This window comes from Serpula lacrymans (assembly GCF_000218685.1).
Source record: "Serpula lacrymans var. lacrymans S7.9 unplaced genomic scaffold SERLAscaffold_6, whole genome shotgun sequence".
In the NCBI taxonomy this organism is placed as follows: domain Eukaryota; kingdom Fungi; phylum Basidiomycota; class Agaricomycetes; order Boletales; family Serpulaceae; genus Serpula; species Serpula lacrymans.
The window spans coordinates 1,727,787-1,743,845 of NW_006763295.1; the positions used below are offsets into that span (position 1 = coordinate 1,727,787).

At 46.5% G+C, this 16,059-nt stretch overlaps 11 protein-coding genes across 11 annotated transcripts; 7 read left to right on the forward strand and 4 right to left on the reverse strand.

The window, feature by feature from the left end:
* Window positions 1–284: 284 nt before the first annotated feature.
* SERLADRAFT_388028 (uncharacterized protein) lies at window positions 285–781 on the forward strand (the record flags this gene model as incomplete). Its single annotated transcript, XM_007317733.1, has 3 exons — window positions 285–387; window positions 452–542; window positions 602–781. Coding segments are annotated over 2 exons (197 nt in total), but the record flags the coding sequence as incomplete, so codon positions are not given.
* Window positions 778–4,260, reverse strand: SERLADRAFT_466211 (uncharacterized protein; the record flags this gene model as incomplete). The annotated part of the gene is made up of 24 exons (XM_007317734.1): window positions 778–1,240; window positions 1,297–1,505; window positions 1,553–1,648; window positions 1,698–1,704; window positions 1,762–1,864; window positions 1,920–1,942; window positions 1,994–2,288; window positions 2,342–2,442; window positions 2,496–2,568; window positions 2,632–2,701; window positions 2,769–2,848; window positions 2,900–2,993; window positions 3,042–3,246; window positions 3,305–3,313; window positions 3,367–3,406; window positions 3,465–3,477; window positions 3,531–3,556; window positions 3,607–3,686; window positions 3,742–3,764; window positions 3,818–3,845; window positions 3,904–3,947; window positions 4,015–4,039; window positions 4,089–4,167; window positions 4,224–4,260. The coding sequence occupies 24 exons, from the start codon at window positions 4,244–4,246 to the stop codon at window positions 1,211–1,213; spliced, it is 1,776 nt and encodes a 591-aa protein (XP_007317796.1).
* Window positions 4,261–4,730: 470 nt separating this feature from the next.
* On the forward strand, window positions 4,731–5,085 carry SERLADRAFT_437400 (uncharacterized protein; the record flags this gene model as incomplete). Its single annotated transcript, XM_007317735.1, has 2 exons — window positions 4,731–4,786; window positions 4,863–5,085. 2 exons carry the CDS (start codon window positions 4,731–4,733, stop codon window positions 5,083–5,085), a joined length of 279 nt encoding a protein of 92 aa, XP_007317797.1.
* Window positions 5,086–5,285: 200 nt separating this feature from the next.
* On the forward strand, window positions 5,286–5,503 carry SERLADRAFT_369079 (uncharacterized protein; the record flags this gene model as incomplete). Its single annotated transcript, XM_007317736.1, has 2 exons — window positions 5,286–5,304; window positions 5,364–5,503. 2 exons carry the CDS (start codon window positions 5,286–5,288, stop codon window positions 5,501–5,503), a joined length of 159 nt encoding a protein of 52 aa, XP_007317798.1.
* Window positions 5,504–5,616: 113 nt separating this feature from the next.
* SERLADRAFT_466214 (uncharacterized protein) lies at window positions 5,617–8,610 on the reverse strand (the record flags this gene model as incomplete). The annotated part of the gene is made up of 10 exons (XM_007317737.1): window positions 5,617–6,183; window positions 6,246–6,376; window positions 6,443–6,578; window positions 6,634–6,942; window positions 6,998–7,272; window positions 7,322–7,560; window positions 7,619–7,952; window positions 8,020–8,329; window positions 8,380–8,409; window positions 8,464–8,610. The coding sequence occupies 10 exons, from the start codon at window positions 8,563–8,565 to the stop codon at window positions 6,100–6,102; spliced, it is 1,950 nt and encodes a 649-aa protein (XP_007317799.1).
* A 357-nt stretch (window positions 8,611–8,967) lies between these two features.
* Window positions 8,968–9,394, forward strand: SERLADRAFT_388035 (uncharacterized protein; the record flags this gene model as incomplete). The annotated part of the gene is made up of 2 exons (XM_007317738.1): window positions 8,968–9,016; window positions 9,071–9,394. One exon carries the CDS (start codon window positions 9,151–9,153, stop codon window positions 9,313–9,315), a length of 165 nt encoding a protein of 54 aa, XP_007317800.1.
* Window positions 9,395–11,717: 2,323 nt separating this feature from the next.
* Window positions 11,718–12,502, reverse strand: SERLADRAFT_466217 (uncharacterized protein; the record flags this gene model as incomplete). The annotated part of the gene is made up of 3 exons (XM_007317739.1): window positions 11,718–11,992; window positions 12,045–12,409; window positions 12,457–12,502. The coding sequence occupies 3 exons, from the start codon at window positions 12,467–12,469 to the stop codon at window positions 11,915–11,917; spliced, it is 456 nt and encodes a 151-aa protein (XP_007317801.1).
* SERLADRAFT_448641 (uncharacterized protein) lies at window positions 12,486–12,960 on the forward strand (the record flags this gene model as incomplete). Its single annotated transcript, XM_007317740.1, has 1 exon — window positions 12,486–12,960. One exon carries the CDS (start codon window positions 12,778–12,780, stop codon window positions 12,958–12,960), a length of 183 nt encoding a protein of 60 aa, XP_007317802.1.
* Window position 12,961: 1 nt separating this feature from the next.
* SERLADRAFT_415162 (uncharacterized protein) lies at window positions 12,962–13,992 on the reverse strand (the record flags this gene model as incomplete). Its single annotated transcript, XM_007317741.1, has 8 exons — window positions 12,962–13,016; window positions 13,127–13,216; window positions 13,286–13,346; window positions 13,403–13,449; window positions 13,511–13,562; window positions 13,612–13,668; window positions 13,721–13,762; window positions 13,813–13,992. Coding segments are annotated over 8 exons (555 nt in total), but the record flags the coding sequence as incomplete, so codon positions are not given.
* Window positions 13,993–14,822: 830 nt separating this feature from the next.
* On the forward strand, window positions 14,823–15,131 carry SERLADRAFT_466219 (uncharacterized protein; the record flags this gene model as incomplete). Its single annotated transcript, XM_007317742.1, has 1 exon — window positions 14,823–15,131. One exon carries the CDS (start codon window positions 14,923–14,925, stop codon window positions 15,091–15,093), a length of 171 nt encoding a protein of 56 aa, XP_007317804.1.
* Window positions 15,132–15,373: 242 nt separating this feature from the next.
* Window positions 15,374–15,924, forward strand: SERLADRAFT_388039 (uncharacterized protein; the record flags this gene model as incomplete). The annotated part of the gene is made up of 2 exons (XM_007317743.1): window positions 15,374–15,451; window positions 15,517–15,924. A coding segment is annotated over one exon (211 nt), but the record flags the coding sequence as incomplete, so codon positions are not given.
* Window positions 15,925–16,059: the final 135 nt, after the last annotated feature.

Sequence of the window (16,059 nt, forward strand, 5' to 3'; positions counted from 1 at the left end):
TGCAGTCACAGAAGGTTGCAACTGCAATGGCTAGCACTATTCAGAATATCGCATTCATTTCTCTGACCACAAAAAGTGAGTTGGTTGTCACTGAAAGCATCTTGGACGCATATTCATCATTAGCCTTATTTTTTTTGTACAGCGTGCCTAGTCCTAGCACCCTGCACTCACGGCCCCACCGAAATACTTGACTAGGGGCCCTACGCCCCACATTACGGCCTAGAAAGTCAAAGCAGGCACAAGCATTTATCTTGGTGTGGAGAACGCAGCGAGGCTCGTGGCCGACGGGATTGAAACTAGAGCAGCTTAGGTCACCATTCGACTCTCTTTGCTTCCCAACACTCGTCAACCGCATTTGCGGAGTAAAAAATCAGCGAAAAATATCAGGTATGTTTCCAGACTCCACGAATTCCAACGGGCTCGCGTATTGATGTCCGGGTGGTATTACTAGTCTAAGGTCAAACATCGATGTTGATGACAGGACCTACACAGACCTTCCACATTTTTGCTGGGAATCCCTCAGAATCTGCGTCTTTGAAAGGGTAAACTACCATCCCATGTAGTCTGGTGGTTCAAACAACGCTCATGGAATTATGTCCAGACATAAAGCGAAAACTCCCATTATTGCAGGCAGCATCTGTGGAACGTTACTCGGCATTGCATGGATAATCGGCTTCACCGCCTACTTCATAACGCGTCGGAAGCGGAAGGCAAGGGAAGCTAGAGTAGCTGCAGGGTTGGAGCCTTCGAAAGAGCCGAAGAAACCTCAACGATATATTATTCCCCCTGATCCCGCTATCGTGCAAGGGCGGAGGATACCTGGACAAAATATACCCGAGGGCAACACGAACGATGCCAATCTAAGTATTAAGACTTCCTACTTTCCAGGAGAAGATCCGAAGGTAAATATCGATGGTCGTTCTTCAAAAGCTTTGCCAAGATCCACCGACAGTCCGATCAACCCTTATCCCAACGGCCCAGATAGAAGTGTTGGTACTGTTCTGGCTTGAAAGCGATCCGAGACATTCTTAGTTACGAGGCCATCTGCACCTATTACTTAAATATTATAGACATGCTGGCCAGGGACAATAGTGGAGGTGATATTATCAGGCTCTTGAGAACGAACTTTGCTTTGATTTCGATAATGGACGGTTAATCATACACGGACTACACACATAGTGCCTACGCTACACACAATAGGATATTTGACTTAGTCGCAATAAGCACCCTCGCTGGCAGGCTGTAAAAAGGTTCATTAGCCATTCGGTTAAGGAACAAATAGAAATGGACACATACTGCAACGTCTCTTGCATAACGGAACAGTACTCCTCTGTTCACTTTCAATTTATTCTTACCAGACGCTTCCCACTCCTTCCTGCGGCTCGCTTTCACTGCATCGTCAACAAGCCAATCAATAGCTCGACTAGCCGCATCGATGATGATGGGATCGCCATCTTTGACAAGAGCAATGGGACCACCCGAGGTAGCCTCAGGCACGACATGTCCTACAAAGAATGAGTGTAACGCCGCCTCTTCAGCTCAATTGACATACCGATGATGAAACCTCTAGAAGCTCCTGAGAAACGGCCATCAGTAATTAAAGCAGTGCTGTTGCCCAATCCAGCTCCCATCAAGGCAGCAGTGGGCCCTGTGAACATAACGTGAGACAGTTATTGAGAATAAAGCGTTTGCCTCACCCAGCATCTGATTCGAGTGCGGGGCGTCAGATTATGAAGGATATATATTTTTGATAATACTCACCTCTGGCATCCCTGGCGCACCCTTTGGACCTTGGTACCTGAATATCAACACTGTGCCAGGTTTGATTTCACCTGCCGCAAGGGATGGATAAAAGTTTTCCAGACTAAAACAAAATCGGGTCAATTCCATATCCTGCGTGAAATATCAATACTAATAACCTGTCGAAACATTTGGCAACACCCTGTACATACACAATTAGAAAGCGGAACTCGAGACGACGGTGTGACCTCACCGTGAACCGCAAACCTTCCTTCCCGGTTAGTTTCGCGACTGCTGATCCAGGAGCCAGACTTCCCCTCAGGATGGTCAGATGTCCGGTGGGTTTAATGGGGTTGTCTATCCTCCTAATAATGTCTTGTTTATCGAAGTCCAATTCAGGAACGTCTTCCAGGTTCTGAGCAAGTGTTTTCCCCGTGACGGTCATCTGGTTACCGTCAATGAGGTTTGTAGTTTTCAACAAATACTTGATGATAGCTGGGATACCACCGATGTTGTGGATGTCTTCCATATAGTACTTTCCAGAAGGCCTGGAAATAATAATGTTACAATGCAGGCTCGATGTGGAAGAAGTGAAGGTTACTTCAAATCAGCCAGGTATGGCGTCCTGTCTGCAACTTCCTGGAAATCGTCAATTGTGAGGGGAATGTCAGCGGCACGGGCCATGGCCAGCAGATGTAGGACCTGCAGTTTGTCGTGAATAACGCAAACTGCACAATGATGGACACTCCTCTCACCGAATTGGTCGATCCACCAAGAACATTAACGATAGTGATTGCATTCAGGAACGACTGGCGAGTTAGGATATCTCTGTATTAATGATATATATAAGTTCGGTGTCAAAAAGGTAGCAGGATGCAAGATGGAACGGACCTGGGTTTGAGGTCAAGCTCGAGGAGTTTCTTCATATACTTTGCGGCTCGGTAACATTCTTGTGCCTTCTCTTGTAATGTGAGGATCACCAGTTAGCAATGCACATATTTACTCGATGTTAGCCATGCATTATTCACCTGGATAAACAGCGGGAGTACTAGAAGAGTATGGTAACGACATCCCGAGTACTTCAAGAGCAGAGCTCATAGTATTGGCACTAGCGAATGCTCAGGAGCCCTGGTAACAAAAAGGTGCAGCATTTACTCACGTGAACATCCCTCCGCAAGCTCCGGGGCCTGGACATGAGTGTCTGACTACGTCAAACCGTTCCTCGTCGTTGATAAGCCCCACAGCAAAGGCACCTGCGACCGATCAGATACCGACAATTTTCGTTGAATTGAAAAGTATACCATATGATTCGAAGGCGTCAGAGATGTTTACAGTACCGCCTTTCTCGAATCCCATGGATGGACAGTCAACATGTCGGGTTCCAATCTGGATGGTCCCCCCGTAAACAATGATGGTAGGCCTGTTGTGGCGCGCTGCCGCCATGAAGACACCTGGCATGTTCTTATCGCAACCTGGAACCGAAATATTGCCATCATAGTGTTGAGCCTGTGAAAAACAATAAGCCCGTTAAAGTGAAAAGAAGACGAAGGTGTTGAGTCTTTACCATTACAACCTACAAAATAATTACGATTAACGGGGAGTTCAGCATGAATACAGACAACTTACTGCTTCAATGGAGTCCGCAATGAGGTCGCGACTCGGGAGTCTGAACAAGGAGAGAATTGACTTGCGTATTATCAGAATGGGGTTTGAGGAAAACCCACGAGTATCTCATGCCTGTAACTCACGTGAGTACCAAGAAAGTTAACTTCCATGATTAAAATACCTACCATCCGTGCCCATTGTGATAGCATCACTATTTAATGTAAGAACGATTCATTTATTGTGAATAGCGGGGTTCGTTACCTAACTCCAATGGTGTTAAATGTGAGGCCAACGAGACCTTCTTCCTTGCATCCATCTTTTATCTTCATGGCTAAATCGAGCTATTTCTCCACATTATAAAGGGATGGTCGCTTCCGCTCAAGGAGAAAAACGTACAAGGTGCGAATTGCAAGGATTCCCTACAGGTCCCAGGAGTAAGCGCAGAATTTATTCGAAGAAAAACGGCATTTACCTTCCCACCAGACTGGGGATATTCCAATCTATGCGTCACACATCGCCATCAGTAAAGACGATATACCAGTAGTGAACTCATGGTACTTGAGGCTTGTTCATGTCATCTTCAGTCAAACCAACAGCGTAAACTGTAATGAATAATCGATTTTGAATCCACGCAAGTTCAAACGAGGTGTAAGTACGATAAGAACCCACGCATGGCCTGCGCCCCTCCCCCGGTCTAAACAAAAAATTAGATATATTCATGAACAGATGACCAAAGGCTCTACCTTCTCTTGGGTGAGCTGAGAGGAAATCTTGTTTAACTTAGCATTGTTGGGGGTTGATGAAGGCTTAGACACAGAGTGACTGCCAGAGAATTATGAATTACTACTAGGTAGTTGTCGAAGAGGCATTAAACGTACATCTCGACGTCTCCGGAAGACATGATGACCTTCAGACGACAACTGCTCTCTAGACGGGGTGTTGAATGTCTGCTCTCTTATAATGCGCATATAGTTGTATTGTTTCGGTCCGGTGAGCGTATCAGTGGTATAACCCATGACCTGAGATATTTGAGCCGGACATATTTTCTGCCTGCTTTACACCCACGGCGGTAACTTCTGGCGTGATAGCGCCCCCAACGAGCTCGATCGATTCCCTTGCCAATGGTAGTGACCTCTGCTATGTCTGATATTTGTAACTGTCGCTTACGACCATAAGAGCACTCGACGAGGATGGTCTGCCGGTTGAGGTTGGTCAGGGGACCATGTCAGTAGGGCGGACATAATGAATGTTATTGTGGCACCGGTCGGCCGGTACATAACAATCATGCTCAGGTTCCACAGAACCACGACATCACGTTCGAATGCAGCACTGCAGTGAATAGTGATTAGCTTGCGGAAAACCCTTCTTTGCAACAATTATGAACCATGCGGAACTGGCAAGAGGTCGCACCGTCTTCTGCAGCTCGCGATTCGAGCCCAACGTACGAGTTCTCGGTGAATGGGGGATCCATAATGGAATTTACTTATACCGGGAAACAACGGACTGGACGCAAATAGTCTTATCGTAGGTTCTTCGTATCCGAACATGTGTTACACGCTCAAGAAGAGGCCTTTCCTTCACCCTGTGGCCGGCAGCGGCGCCAATATGATGAATCCTTTCAAAGGGACACCGAGGAATGTCAGCGTGAGACTCAACACAAGTAACCCCTCGAGATTTCGTTACGAAGGCTACCACGGGAGCGAGTTCCTGGGTCTCACAGCGCTAATCCAAGAACATTGATACTATTAACGTAACACCCCCCGCTCTGGTACATCTACATTCGCAATGTGCTCCAATCATCAAGCTTACAATGAACGCCGCTCATAATCATACAACAATAGGGAGTAAAGGGTGCGTTGCCTCTACATCACGAGTGCGCACTTTGGCGGCTCCCGCTTCACTTGCAGGTGCAGCTTCCGCTCTTGCAAGAGCAGCTATATATGAACAAGATTAGCACAGGTCAGCTAAGAGGTTCGAAACATTGCTCTAGAAGATCTTCTACTGACGTAGAGGTACAGCTGCATTGTTCGTTGGATTCGGCCATTTCTTTCAAAGGAGGAAGAGGCTTCTGAAGGAAACGTTTAGCAAGAAGAAAGTGGCTATAACGGCTGCGACAGCACGTACAGGTGTTGGATTTGACGATTGGGGGTTGTGGTGAAGAGGAAAGTACGGGAACTGGTTGACCTACGATTACGCTCGCCTTTTTAAACCAAATCCTATCCCCTGAAATGGCAAGTCACATCGTGTAAACGGGTAAGGCCAAAGAAAGTCGAAGCAGTTCCAAGTTCGTTTCTAGCACAACTATCTCGACTAAAGTAGTTCATTCAGGCCTCGTAGCTCCAGCTACCCACTCCACTGGCGTGGATCACACATCAAAGAAGCTAACGAATTCCAGAGATCATCTTTCGGCATGTCTGTCGTCCTAACTTTACCCTGGATCGAGCATACCTTCCTGAGAAGAGCACGCGAACTTGCAGCGTATGCTATGCTGCGACAGCTTTCATGCTAGCACATGCTTACACAGACAATGGAGATTGGAATACCTCATCCTGTTGACACTTCCGCAGTTATCTCTTGCGATCAACCCTTGCACCAAGGAACCGACTTTCACAAAAGTACTGACGGTAGTTAAGATGTTAACGCAAGTGTCAGCTGTTCCCCTATGTACAAACAGATGTCTATATCCATTGTTGTCCGCTTCTGTACCGGCAGTGTCTGCATGCTGTGAACAATAGGCATACTACGGGATCTTATCTAAAAATCAAAACCTTTCTGACGGAACAACTCCAGGGTCGGGTGACTCTCGGGCTTTGCGATTTCCGCAAGGTCAGTTCGGTCCTGAAATTGAACACGGGGATTAGTCCACAAGGGGACCCCCTGTCAACCTTGAGATCACATACCATTGACAAGAAAGTGCGCCTCAGGGTAAACCAAAGTTGATCGCTAGTTTGTCCACCCCCTGTAGCTTCTTGCATTGCCAAAGCACTCAAAAAGTGCTCCGCAGCCTCTTGATGTGCGCCTATATTCAAACCTATTTCGACATGGGACCGAAATCAGCAAATGAAGCCCCACAAAACACGAGGAGACGGGGACGCACATGCTACTCCAACATTATAGATTGCACGAGTGTACGTAGGACGTAAGTGGAGTGCCTCTCTGTATGCACCAAGGGCTTCCTCTGGCTTGTTGCCGTTCGATAAAGATGACCCTAGTCTGTTCCATAGAAGGTAATCCTAAAAAATCGGACGATTTAGTAAACCAGATACACAGCTGGTTGTTTTTACTTGCCTGAGGTCGTCCAGATAATGCACTCTCAAAGCAGTCTTTTGCGCGGTCATACTCTCCAGTATTGTAGAAAAGTACCCCGAGAGCAATTTGCACATCTGGGTCCACCAACCCCTGACTAAACTGCGATCGTGCCAAGCCAAGGAAAGCATCAGTCAATTTACCATGCGAGTCCCATGTAGAATTTGAAGCAACGGCCTTGCCAGTTTCTTCTGGGATGGCATAAGTTGGGAATCGAGCTCTCAGCCAGCGCAGCAACATCGTGTATGAACCCCTGTCGTATGACTCATTGGTATATGATATCGCAAGTGACTGATAAGTCCGATCAGATTACTTTGGAACATGGGAGCGGTGAGTTTCAGCTTACTAGCATGCCTGCACCGTCGGCACCCGCAGCTTCAGCTCTTTTTACACCTTCGGTAAGAGCCCGCATTCCAAGATCTTCACGTTCATCCATGTTTCGGGTTTCCCCCAGAAGGATCCAAGCTTCATAGCCCCCTTCACCTAAGTCACCTTTCTGAATGGCGGCTTCAAGTAGTAGTGCTGCCTCTGACAACGAGCCATTCTGCTGCAAGAGAAGTTTGGCCTCACCAAGAGGGGACCGAGTAGATGTGGATGGATCGAGGTATTTGTTAGAAGTTTCTACTGTCGATTGTCAGTGGTGTGACTGCCTAAAAATGCTAATACTAACCGAAAATGTACTCGCTCAGGATGGGTAAACCTTCATCATCAAACTTTTGCGGCTCCTCCACAAACCCGTGCTCTCCGAATCCCCCTAAACCACTCTCCCAAGTATCTTGCATAGCAGTGCTATAATCATGGTCTATTTCCTCTCTCTGCGATGTCATCAGCTGATTAAATTCTGCCTCCCACTTTGCCATATCTTCGTGCGGAGGCGGGACCCCCGACTGCTGCAAGTGTTCCCACACTCTAGTAATGGATGACGTGAGTTTAAAGGTACGCAAAGTATCCGAGGAACCTGACATACGTTGGAAAGTCCGAGCCAAGCACTCCCGTCTTTGTGTCGTCTTCCAGTACAGTGCCTCTCAGGGCTTGCTCTATGTCTGTTACGCTCTCATCGACTTCTACAATCCTCGAAGTTTCTGCCTGAATTGGATTGAAAGACGCTGCTGCTTGAGCAAACGCTTCTTCGAAGTCCACCTCTCTACTTTTACCCTTTCCTTTGGCCTGATCCGATGCAAGAGCATAATTATTGCTGAAACCTTGGTATGAACTCTGGTTCATAGCACCACCGTATATTCCATAAGGCATAGAACCCCCATACATTCCACTGTTGCCCATATACGAAGGACGTTGTTGGACTAATTACGAACGTGTCAGTGCTGAGATCAATGATTCGAACATAAACCGCTTTCAGTGGGATCCTACCTGACATATTATGTTCTGGGACAGCTGTAGGTTGTATCTGATCAGCGCTGTGACCAAACTCTGCAGCCCAGGATGATTGAGACATCGGCTCTTGAAGCACCGACTTATATTGCTGTTCCCTCATCCAAGCCTCATTCAGATCAGGGCGGCCATTGAGTTCACCAAGACGCAGGAGCTCAGCAGGGTGTATATGTGGCGGAAGAGTGAAGTTTTGTCCAGGTCCGGGTTGTTGGGCCTCAAAAAACTGCCTTGCCATGGCTACATCGTGATCATTGGCTTGCTGAGGGGCAGTCCCGGGGAGGTGATGGAGCTGTGAAAATGATGAATGTGCAGAACAAGTGTAATGAGCATCTGACATACCCGTGAAGAGGATGGTCCAGAAATTCTATCCTAATCAACCAGTCAGTTCGCCCATGCCGACTATCATGGAGTTGATGAACATACCTGTTGCAAGCTTCTGTCCCCCTCGGTGTGCTTGAGTACTTGAGAAAGTGGGTTTGACTGGACTCCACATTCAGATCCTGATATTAATCCTTGAAAAGACATCGTCCACGATAGCGCAGGTGAGAGGAGCAAATCACTAATATGTTCAAGTTTGTAAGCTCTGTTGTAGCTTCGGATTTACGCTCTACATGTGAAGCGGCACAACTGGGAGCCGTCCCGGAAAGCACGTGACTACGGGGCCCTGCTTAAGCTTCATTCAAGCTCGTGCCAAAACTGTGAAACCATGAATTTTATTTACAATGTATTTTATGGATGTTCATCGTGTAAGGGCTACGCAGACTCGAATCAACTAAATAAAAAAAAGTCAAGAAGATCATTATTGTGTGCCGTCTCCAAGCAACCGCTATGCTAGAACTGAGTTGACCTTATATATACTAAATACCTACAAGAAATGCCCACAGTCTACACTCGCTGCCCACTAGACACGGATGGGCTGTCTTCAGGCAGAGGACCCTGGGCCAGTGCTTGAGCCTGCCAATAGTTCGTCTGTTTTCTGTCAGCGTTTGAGATATTGTGTAATATGCACGATAACAATAAACCAACTCACTTCATTTTCCTTTTGGAACATATCCCAAGCGGGATTATAAGGTGGTGGAATGCTCCCCAGATTCTGGGAGTATGAAATTAATGTCCCGGCATCTTCTTCTATCCGGGGTTCTGCTCTTTGGGGCTCTTCTGCTCTCTGTGGCCCTTCTGCTCTCTGTGGCCCTTCTGCTCTCTGTGGCCCTTCTGCTCTCTGTGGCCCTTCTGCTCTCTGTGGCCCTTCTGCTCTCCGTGGCTCTTCTACTCTAGGCTCATCCGTGAAAGGGCTCTGCCGGCGAGACCCTTCCTGTGCATGAGAATAGTGAACAGGAGCATAACCAAGTACATTTGGCCTCAGTGGGCCAACGAAGTCTTCACGATAGGTTTGAGCAGTAGAAGAAAACTCGGAGCTGAGGGCATTGCGGTCGGAGCCACTGCTAGACAGAAATTGCGGATTGTGATCCATGTAGCTGCTTACTATTGTTGTCGGCGCTGTTTGTCCAACGTCAAAGCAGTCCTTCAACTTTATTCATCATTGGAGTTGATCTCACCTCTATCAGACGCAGTGAACGGATTGAAATATAGCGAGGAGAGCTGAGTCTGGTTGGGAGATGATCTAAAAGTAGGAACAGCTGCATCCATATCCAGTGCATCAGCCCTACTATGGCGTTTCCCCCTCCTCAAGAAGTAAAGAGCTATCAGGAGAGCTGCCAAGGCCGCAACCCCACCAACCGCTCCACCAATAATGGCACCCATGTTAGAAGACTTCGCTGCATCCAAAACTGTTGGCACGGATGGAGTTTGTGAAGGCAGTGGGGTCCCAGTCACCGCTCCTGTTGCGGCACTAGTGGAGGAACTTGAGCTGATGGTTGACGTCACGATGGCATTCGGACAATGACTGAAGGTGTTGTTATTGTTTGCGACTTGATCCTCCTGGGCTGTTTCAGACGTGTAGACACTTTGAAGGCCAATGAGAATACAGTGGAGACATCAAGCCAAATACTTACTAATACCTAATGCGCTCATGTCAGAAAATAATTTTCAGAGAAAAGAAAGAATAACAGTTACCAAGCTCCGTCACCCCAAAATATGTTATACAAAAAGTCATCCAATTTTATACCTGAATTACAAACTGCAGACTGAATTTCGGTGGGAAGGCTGGAGGTTGGAAAACATCATGAGCACGTTTGTATTGGCCGAACACGATTCGTAAGAATTTCCGCTCACGATTGATTTGTAGAAGAACACATTGTCCCATCAGTGAGGTACATTTGATAAGCACCGACGCCTGCAGATTACAATCACTTCAGCTATGGAAATAGGATGAGTTGAAAGAAATCTTACCTGCGTCTATGCCATTAGAGCTACCTCCAATGACATCTTGTTGACAACTTTAGAATCCAATGGTTTAGCTCAAAAAAGAAGTGACGAAGCTAAGCATCTACCACTGACTTCATGCAGAGCATACTAAGGGCCCATGATATCGAATTACAACAACAGCTATCTATAAAGGATGAGATTTCGAAACAGGACGACGGTGAAGATGAACGTACTAAGCTGTGTATCACAATTATCACCTGGTGTATTACTTCGAAAGGACGGAACCTGATCTAAGTGCCAAAATGATAAAGTGGACGTTGTATGAGAGAAATTATCACCCACATGTTGGGTCGCATATCTGCCTCAATCGTTGATATGTCATGCCTTGGGAGATCTTAGCATGCACTATCCTCCAGGTAAAAACTATAGCTCACATGGCGACTCTCCGACCGCATTGGTGTACCAATCAAGCATAGTCCCAACGCAGGTAGTGTTTCCAGCGCGGACATTGCTTGGAGTAGTAAGCAGAAAAAAGAAAAAGAGAGTAGTGGCTGTAAGCCAGCCTAGCCGGTGCGTCATTACAGGTAGTAGTAAAAAGATGAAAGGCGTGGAGTTGAAGATGGAGGGGGGAGGGGCTTGGCATTGGCTATCAAAGGGCAGATATACCGTGTTATCCCATCCGTCAGCTGGATTGATGAACAGCCAACTTTCGGCATATAGAACAACGTTTCCTGATGCCTCGGAAGCATATTTTCCAAGAATACAGTTGTTCAGGTACCATATCAAGCAATAGGCGTCTATTGTACTTGCGACAATTGCCCGAACTGCTTGATATCAACTATGTCAATGTGGCAGTATCATCTACACGACAGAGTCTGACCTGCTTGATATCACTCATTTGAACTGCAAAAGACAGATGAGTCGCTAGTCGCAATAATCCTGCCCTGCTCAAATCGCTATAGATTCATTGCAACTATCGCCAAAACACGTGAGAAGCCGTGGCCGTGCAAGGTCCCAACGTACTAGAGATCGATTCAATCAAGGACGCCCGGGCTGGACTACACAGCATCTTGTCCAGCATTTTTCATGGCTATGGGATGTGAAATACGGATAGTATCGAGAGGTGGCCGTGTGAGCAAAAATATACAGATCCATACCTATGACAACTATGTGTAAAACCATAACGGCATCCTTGTTGTTTCTGGTACGCCCGCACTGTTGACTTCTTCGAAACATGTGAGACATGTGAGAAAGCACCAACGACTTGGCTTGAGAGTATCAGAGTCGTGATGACTGATGCATGATTTGAGAGGCGTCACCCCACAAGGATTATGATTTAAAGCTGATTATAGTTGTGATGATGATAGTATATCATTGCAGATGAGTCCTTGCAGCGTAAAGGCTACAAAATTTGAAGCTAGCATCGACCTAATAACGAAGTTCAACAGGATAGATAGTCGATACATCACGTAATGCAAACTGTCGCCAAAATAAAGGGATCTTCAGCGAATTAAGTCAATATTAGAATGTCGCAAGAAACATCGACAGCTTATCCTCTACACAAACTAGTCTTATCTTCTATCAGCGAACTCTGCGCCGGTTGCTGAGTCTGGGAGTTATTGGTTTCCTGTCAGAAGCTGAGACCTTGGATACTGCATGCACGATGACAGTAGACTCACTTCACTGTGTCTTTGAAAAATATCCCAAGCAGGGTTATAAGGAGGCGGAACAGTCCTGGAAGTCTGGCCACTCAATGAAATCAATGTTCCTGCATCTTCTTCTATCTCCCTTTCCCCTCTACGAGGTTCCTCTCCTCTATGCTCCTCCCTGAAAGGACCTTCTGCGTGAACTTCTTCCGGGACATAGGCATGGCTTAAAGGAGTAGAACCAAGTATATTCGGCCTCAACAAGGCAACAGAATTTTCATGGACGGCTTGCTCGGAAGCGTAAGAAGAAGTGTTTGAGCTGAGGGCATCTTGACTAAACCCACTGCTAGGCAAAATGTGCGTATTCTGATCCATCAGACCTGTATTTGTCGACACGGCTTGCTTAACGTCAATGCAGTCATTTGCTAATCAGCTTCGGTCTCACCTGTATTAGACATTGTAACTGGCACGAAAGACCCGGAATGATACTGGGTGAGCAGTGGTCCTGAAGGTGGGGCAGGTGTGGCAACATCTCTACCACGTCTCCTCCTCCTTAAGAAACAAGCAGCTGCCAGGAGGACTGCCAAGAGTACAGCTCCGCCGACGGCACAACCAACAATGGTACTCATATGAGAAGGGCTCGCTGCATTGAAAACTGTCGGAGGGGATAAAACCCGTGGAGACTGGGAGGTCGACAACGAAGAAACTTGAGGGGATCGTGAGGTCGACAGCAAATAAATTTGAAAGGACTGTGAACTCAGTGTGGATGAAGGATGTGAAGACTGTGAACTTGGAGAGGATGACGATCCAACTTGTGGAGACTGTGAGGTCAACAAAGAAGAGGACTGTAAACTCAGCGAGGACGAAGGTTGTGTCGACTGTGAACTTGGAGGAGGTGAAGACTGTGGAGACTGTAGGGGCGTTGCCCAGGAACTTGTGCAATGACTGAAGGTGTTGTTATTATTTGCGACTTGATCCTCCTGGGCTGTTTGAAACGTGTAGACACTTTGAAGGCCAATAAGAATACAGTGGAGACATCAAGTCAAATACTTACTAGAACCTAATGCGCTCATGTCAGAAAATAATTTTCAGAGAAAAGAAAGAATAACAGTTACCAAGCTCCGTCACCCCAAAATAGGTTATACAAAAAGTCATCCAATTTTATACCTGCATTACAAACTGCAGCCTGAATTTCGGTGGGAAGGCTGGAGGTTGGAAAACATCATGAGCACGTTTGTATTGGCCGAACACGATTCGTAAGAATTTCCGCTCACGATTGATTTGTAGAAGAACACATTGTCCCATCAGTGAGGTACATTTGATAAGCACCGACGCCTGCAGATTACAATCACTTCAGCTATGGAAATAGGATGAGTTGAAAGAAATCTTACCTGCGTCTATGCCATTAGAGCTACCTCCAATGACATCTTGTTGACAACTTTAGAATCCAATGGTTTAGCTCAAAAAAGAAGTGACGAAGCTAAGCATCTACCACTGACTTCATGCAGAGCATACTAAGGGCCCATGATATCGAATTACAACAACAGCTATCTATAAAGGATGAGATTTCGAAACAGGACGACGGTGAAGATGAACGTACTAAGCTGTGTATCACAATTGTCACCTGGTGTATTACTTCGGAAGGACGGAACCTGATCTAAGTGCCAAAATGATTAAGTGGGCATCGCATAAGAGGAAATATCACTCACAAGTCGGGTCACATATCTGCCTCAGTCGCTGATATGTCATGCCTTTGATTATCTTAGCATGCACTATGATCCAGACAAATTCTATGGCTCACATGGCGACTCTCCGACCGCACTGGTGTACCAATCCAACATAGTCCCAACACAGGTAGTGTTTCCAGCGTGGACAGTCTTTGGAATAGGAAGTAGAGAAAAGAAAAAGAGAGTAGTGGCTGCAAGCCGGCCTAGCCGGCGCGTCCGAGTCATTGCAGGGAGTAGTAAAGGATGAAAGGCGTGAAGATGAAGATGGAGGGGGCTTGGCCTTTAGTAGCGAAGAGCAGGTATACCGTGTTATCCCATCTGTCAACTGAATTGATGGAAAGTCAACTTTCAGCATATGCAGCAAAGCTTCCAGATTGTGCCTCAGAAACTCATGATGATCTTGCAAGAATACAGTTGTTCAATTGCCATACGAAGCACTAGGCGTCTATTGTGCTCGAGGGAATTGAGTGACCTGTTTGATATCAACTATTTCAATGTGGCAGCCTCATCATCCAAACAACACAATGTGACCTACTTGATATCGACTTAAACCGCGAGAGACAATGAGTTGCTTGTCGCAGCATATCTTTCCTTGCTGAAACCGTTATAACTTCAATACAACTATCTCAAAAACACGTGAGAAGCCGTACAAGATCGCAACGTACTTGAGATTGATTCAATCAAAGGACACCCAGGCTGAAATACACCGCATCCCGTCCGGGAGATTTCATGGCTGTGGGAAGTGAAATACGGACAGCATCGACAGGTATACACAGCCATACATATATATATGACAACGGTGTGCGAGTTCCAAAGGGATCGTGGGGGGTACACGTGACATCGCAGCGAGCTGGCGTACTGGTATAGTGAATAGTGTCAAAATGGTGCCAGCAAAATCACATCGACATACCTGTTGTTTCTGGGAGTGGTTTAATGATTATACACCAGCACCGTTGATTTTTCTGAATTACGCGAGACATGCGGAAAAGCGTCAGTGACTCGGAGCTGATACTTTAGTACCAGAGTAGTGGCGTCACGCCACAAAGATTATGCTTTGAAGCTAATTATAATAACAGTGATGATGACAGTATCATGAGTCCTTGCAGCGTAAAATTTAAAGCTAGCATCGACCGAATAATCAAAATCGTTAAGTTCAACAAGATAGATGTTCGATACATCACGCAATGCAAACTATCATCAAATTAGAAAAGAATCTTCAACTGATCAAGTCAATATTAGAACGTCGCAAAAACATCAACAGCTTATCCTCTGCACAAACTAGTCTTTATCTTCCATTAGCGAACTTTGCGCCGGTCGTTGAGCCTGGGAATTACCGATTTCCTGCCAGAAGCTGAGACTTCGGGTACTACATGCGCAATGTCGATAGACTCACCTCATTTTGTATTTGGAAAATATCCCAGGCAGGATTATATGGAGGCGGAGTAGTCATGTAAGTCTGTCCAAATGTTCCTGCATCTTCTTCTACCTCGAACACCGCTCTACGAAGCTCCTCTCCTCTAGGGCCTTCCCTGTGAACTCCTTCCAGGACATAGGCGTGTCTTAAAGGATTAAAACCAAGTAAATTTGGCCTCAACGCGCCAACGGAGTTTTCACGAACAGCTTGCTCGGAAGCGTACGAAGAAGTGTCTGAGCTGAAGGTATCTTGACTAAAGCCACTGCTAGGCAAAATGTGCGTATTCTGATCCAACAGATCTGTATTTGTCGACATTGTTTGCTTAGCGTCAATGCAATCCCTCGTTCACTAGCTCTGGTCTCACCTGTATTAGGCATTGTAACTGGCACCAAAGACCCGGAAAGATATCGAGACTGGGTGAGGAGTGGTCCTGAAGGTGGGACAGGTGTGACCACACCTTTACCACGTCGCCTCCTCCTTAAGAAACAAGCAACTGCCAGGAGGACTGCCAAGAGTACAGCTCCGCCGACGGCACAACCAACAATGGTACTCATATTGGAAGGGCTCGCTGTATTAGGAACTGTCGAAGGGGATGAACCCCCCGGAGACGGTGAGGTCGACAGCGAAGAAATTGGAGATGGCAGTGAACTCAGTGTGGATGAAGGATGTGAAGTCTGTGAGATTGAAGAGGATGAAGACTGTGAAGTCTGTGAACTTGAAGAGGATGAAGACTGTGAAGACTGCGAACTTGTAGAGGATGATAGTGTAGATTGTGGACCTGTAGACCATGTAGAGGGTGGACTTGATGTAGAGGGTGGACTTGATGTAGAGGGTGGTGGGACCAGTAATCCGGGAGTCTGGCAATGACTGAATGTGTTATCGTTACTTGCGATTTCATTCCCTTGGG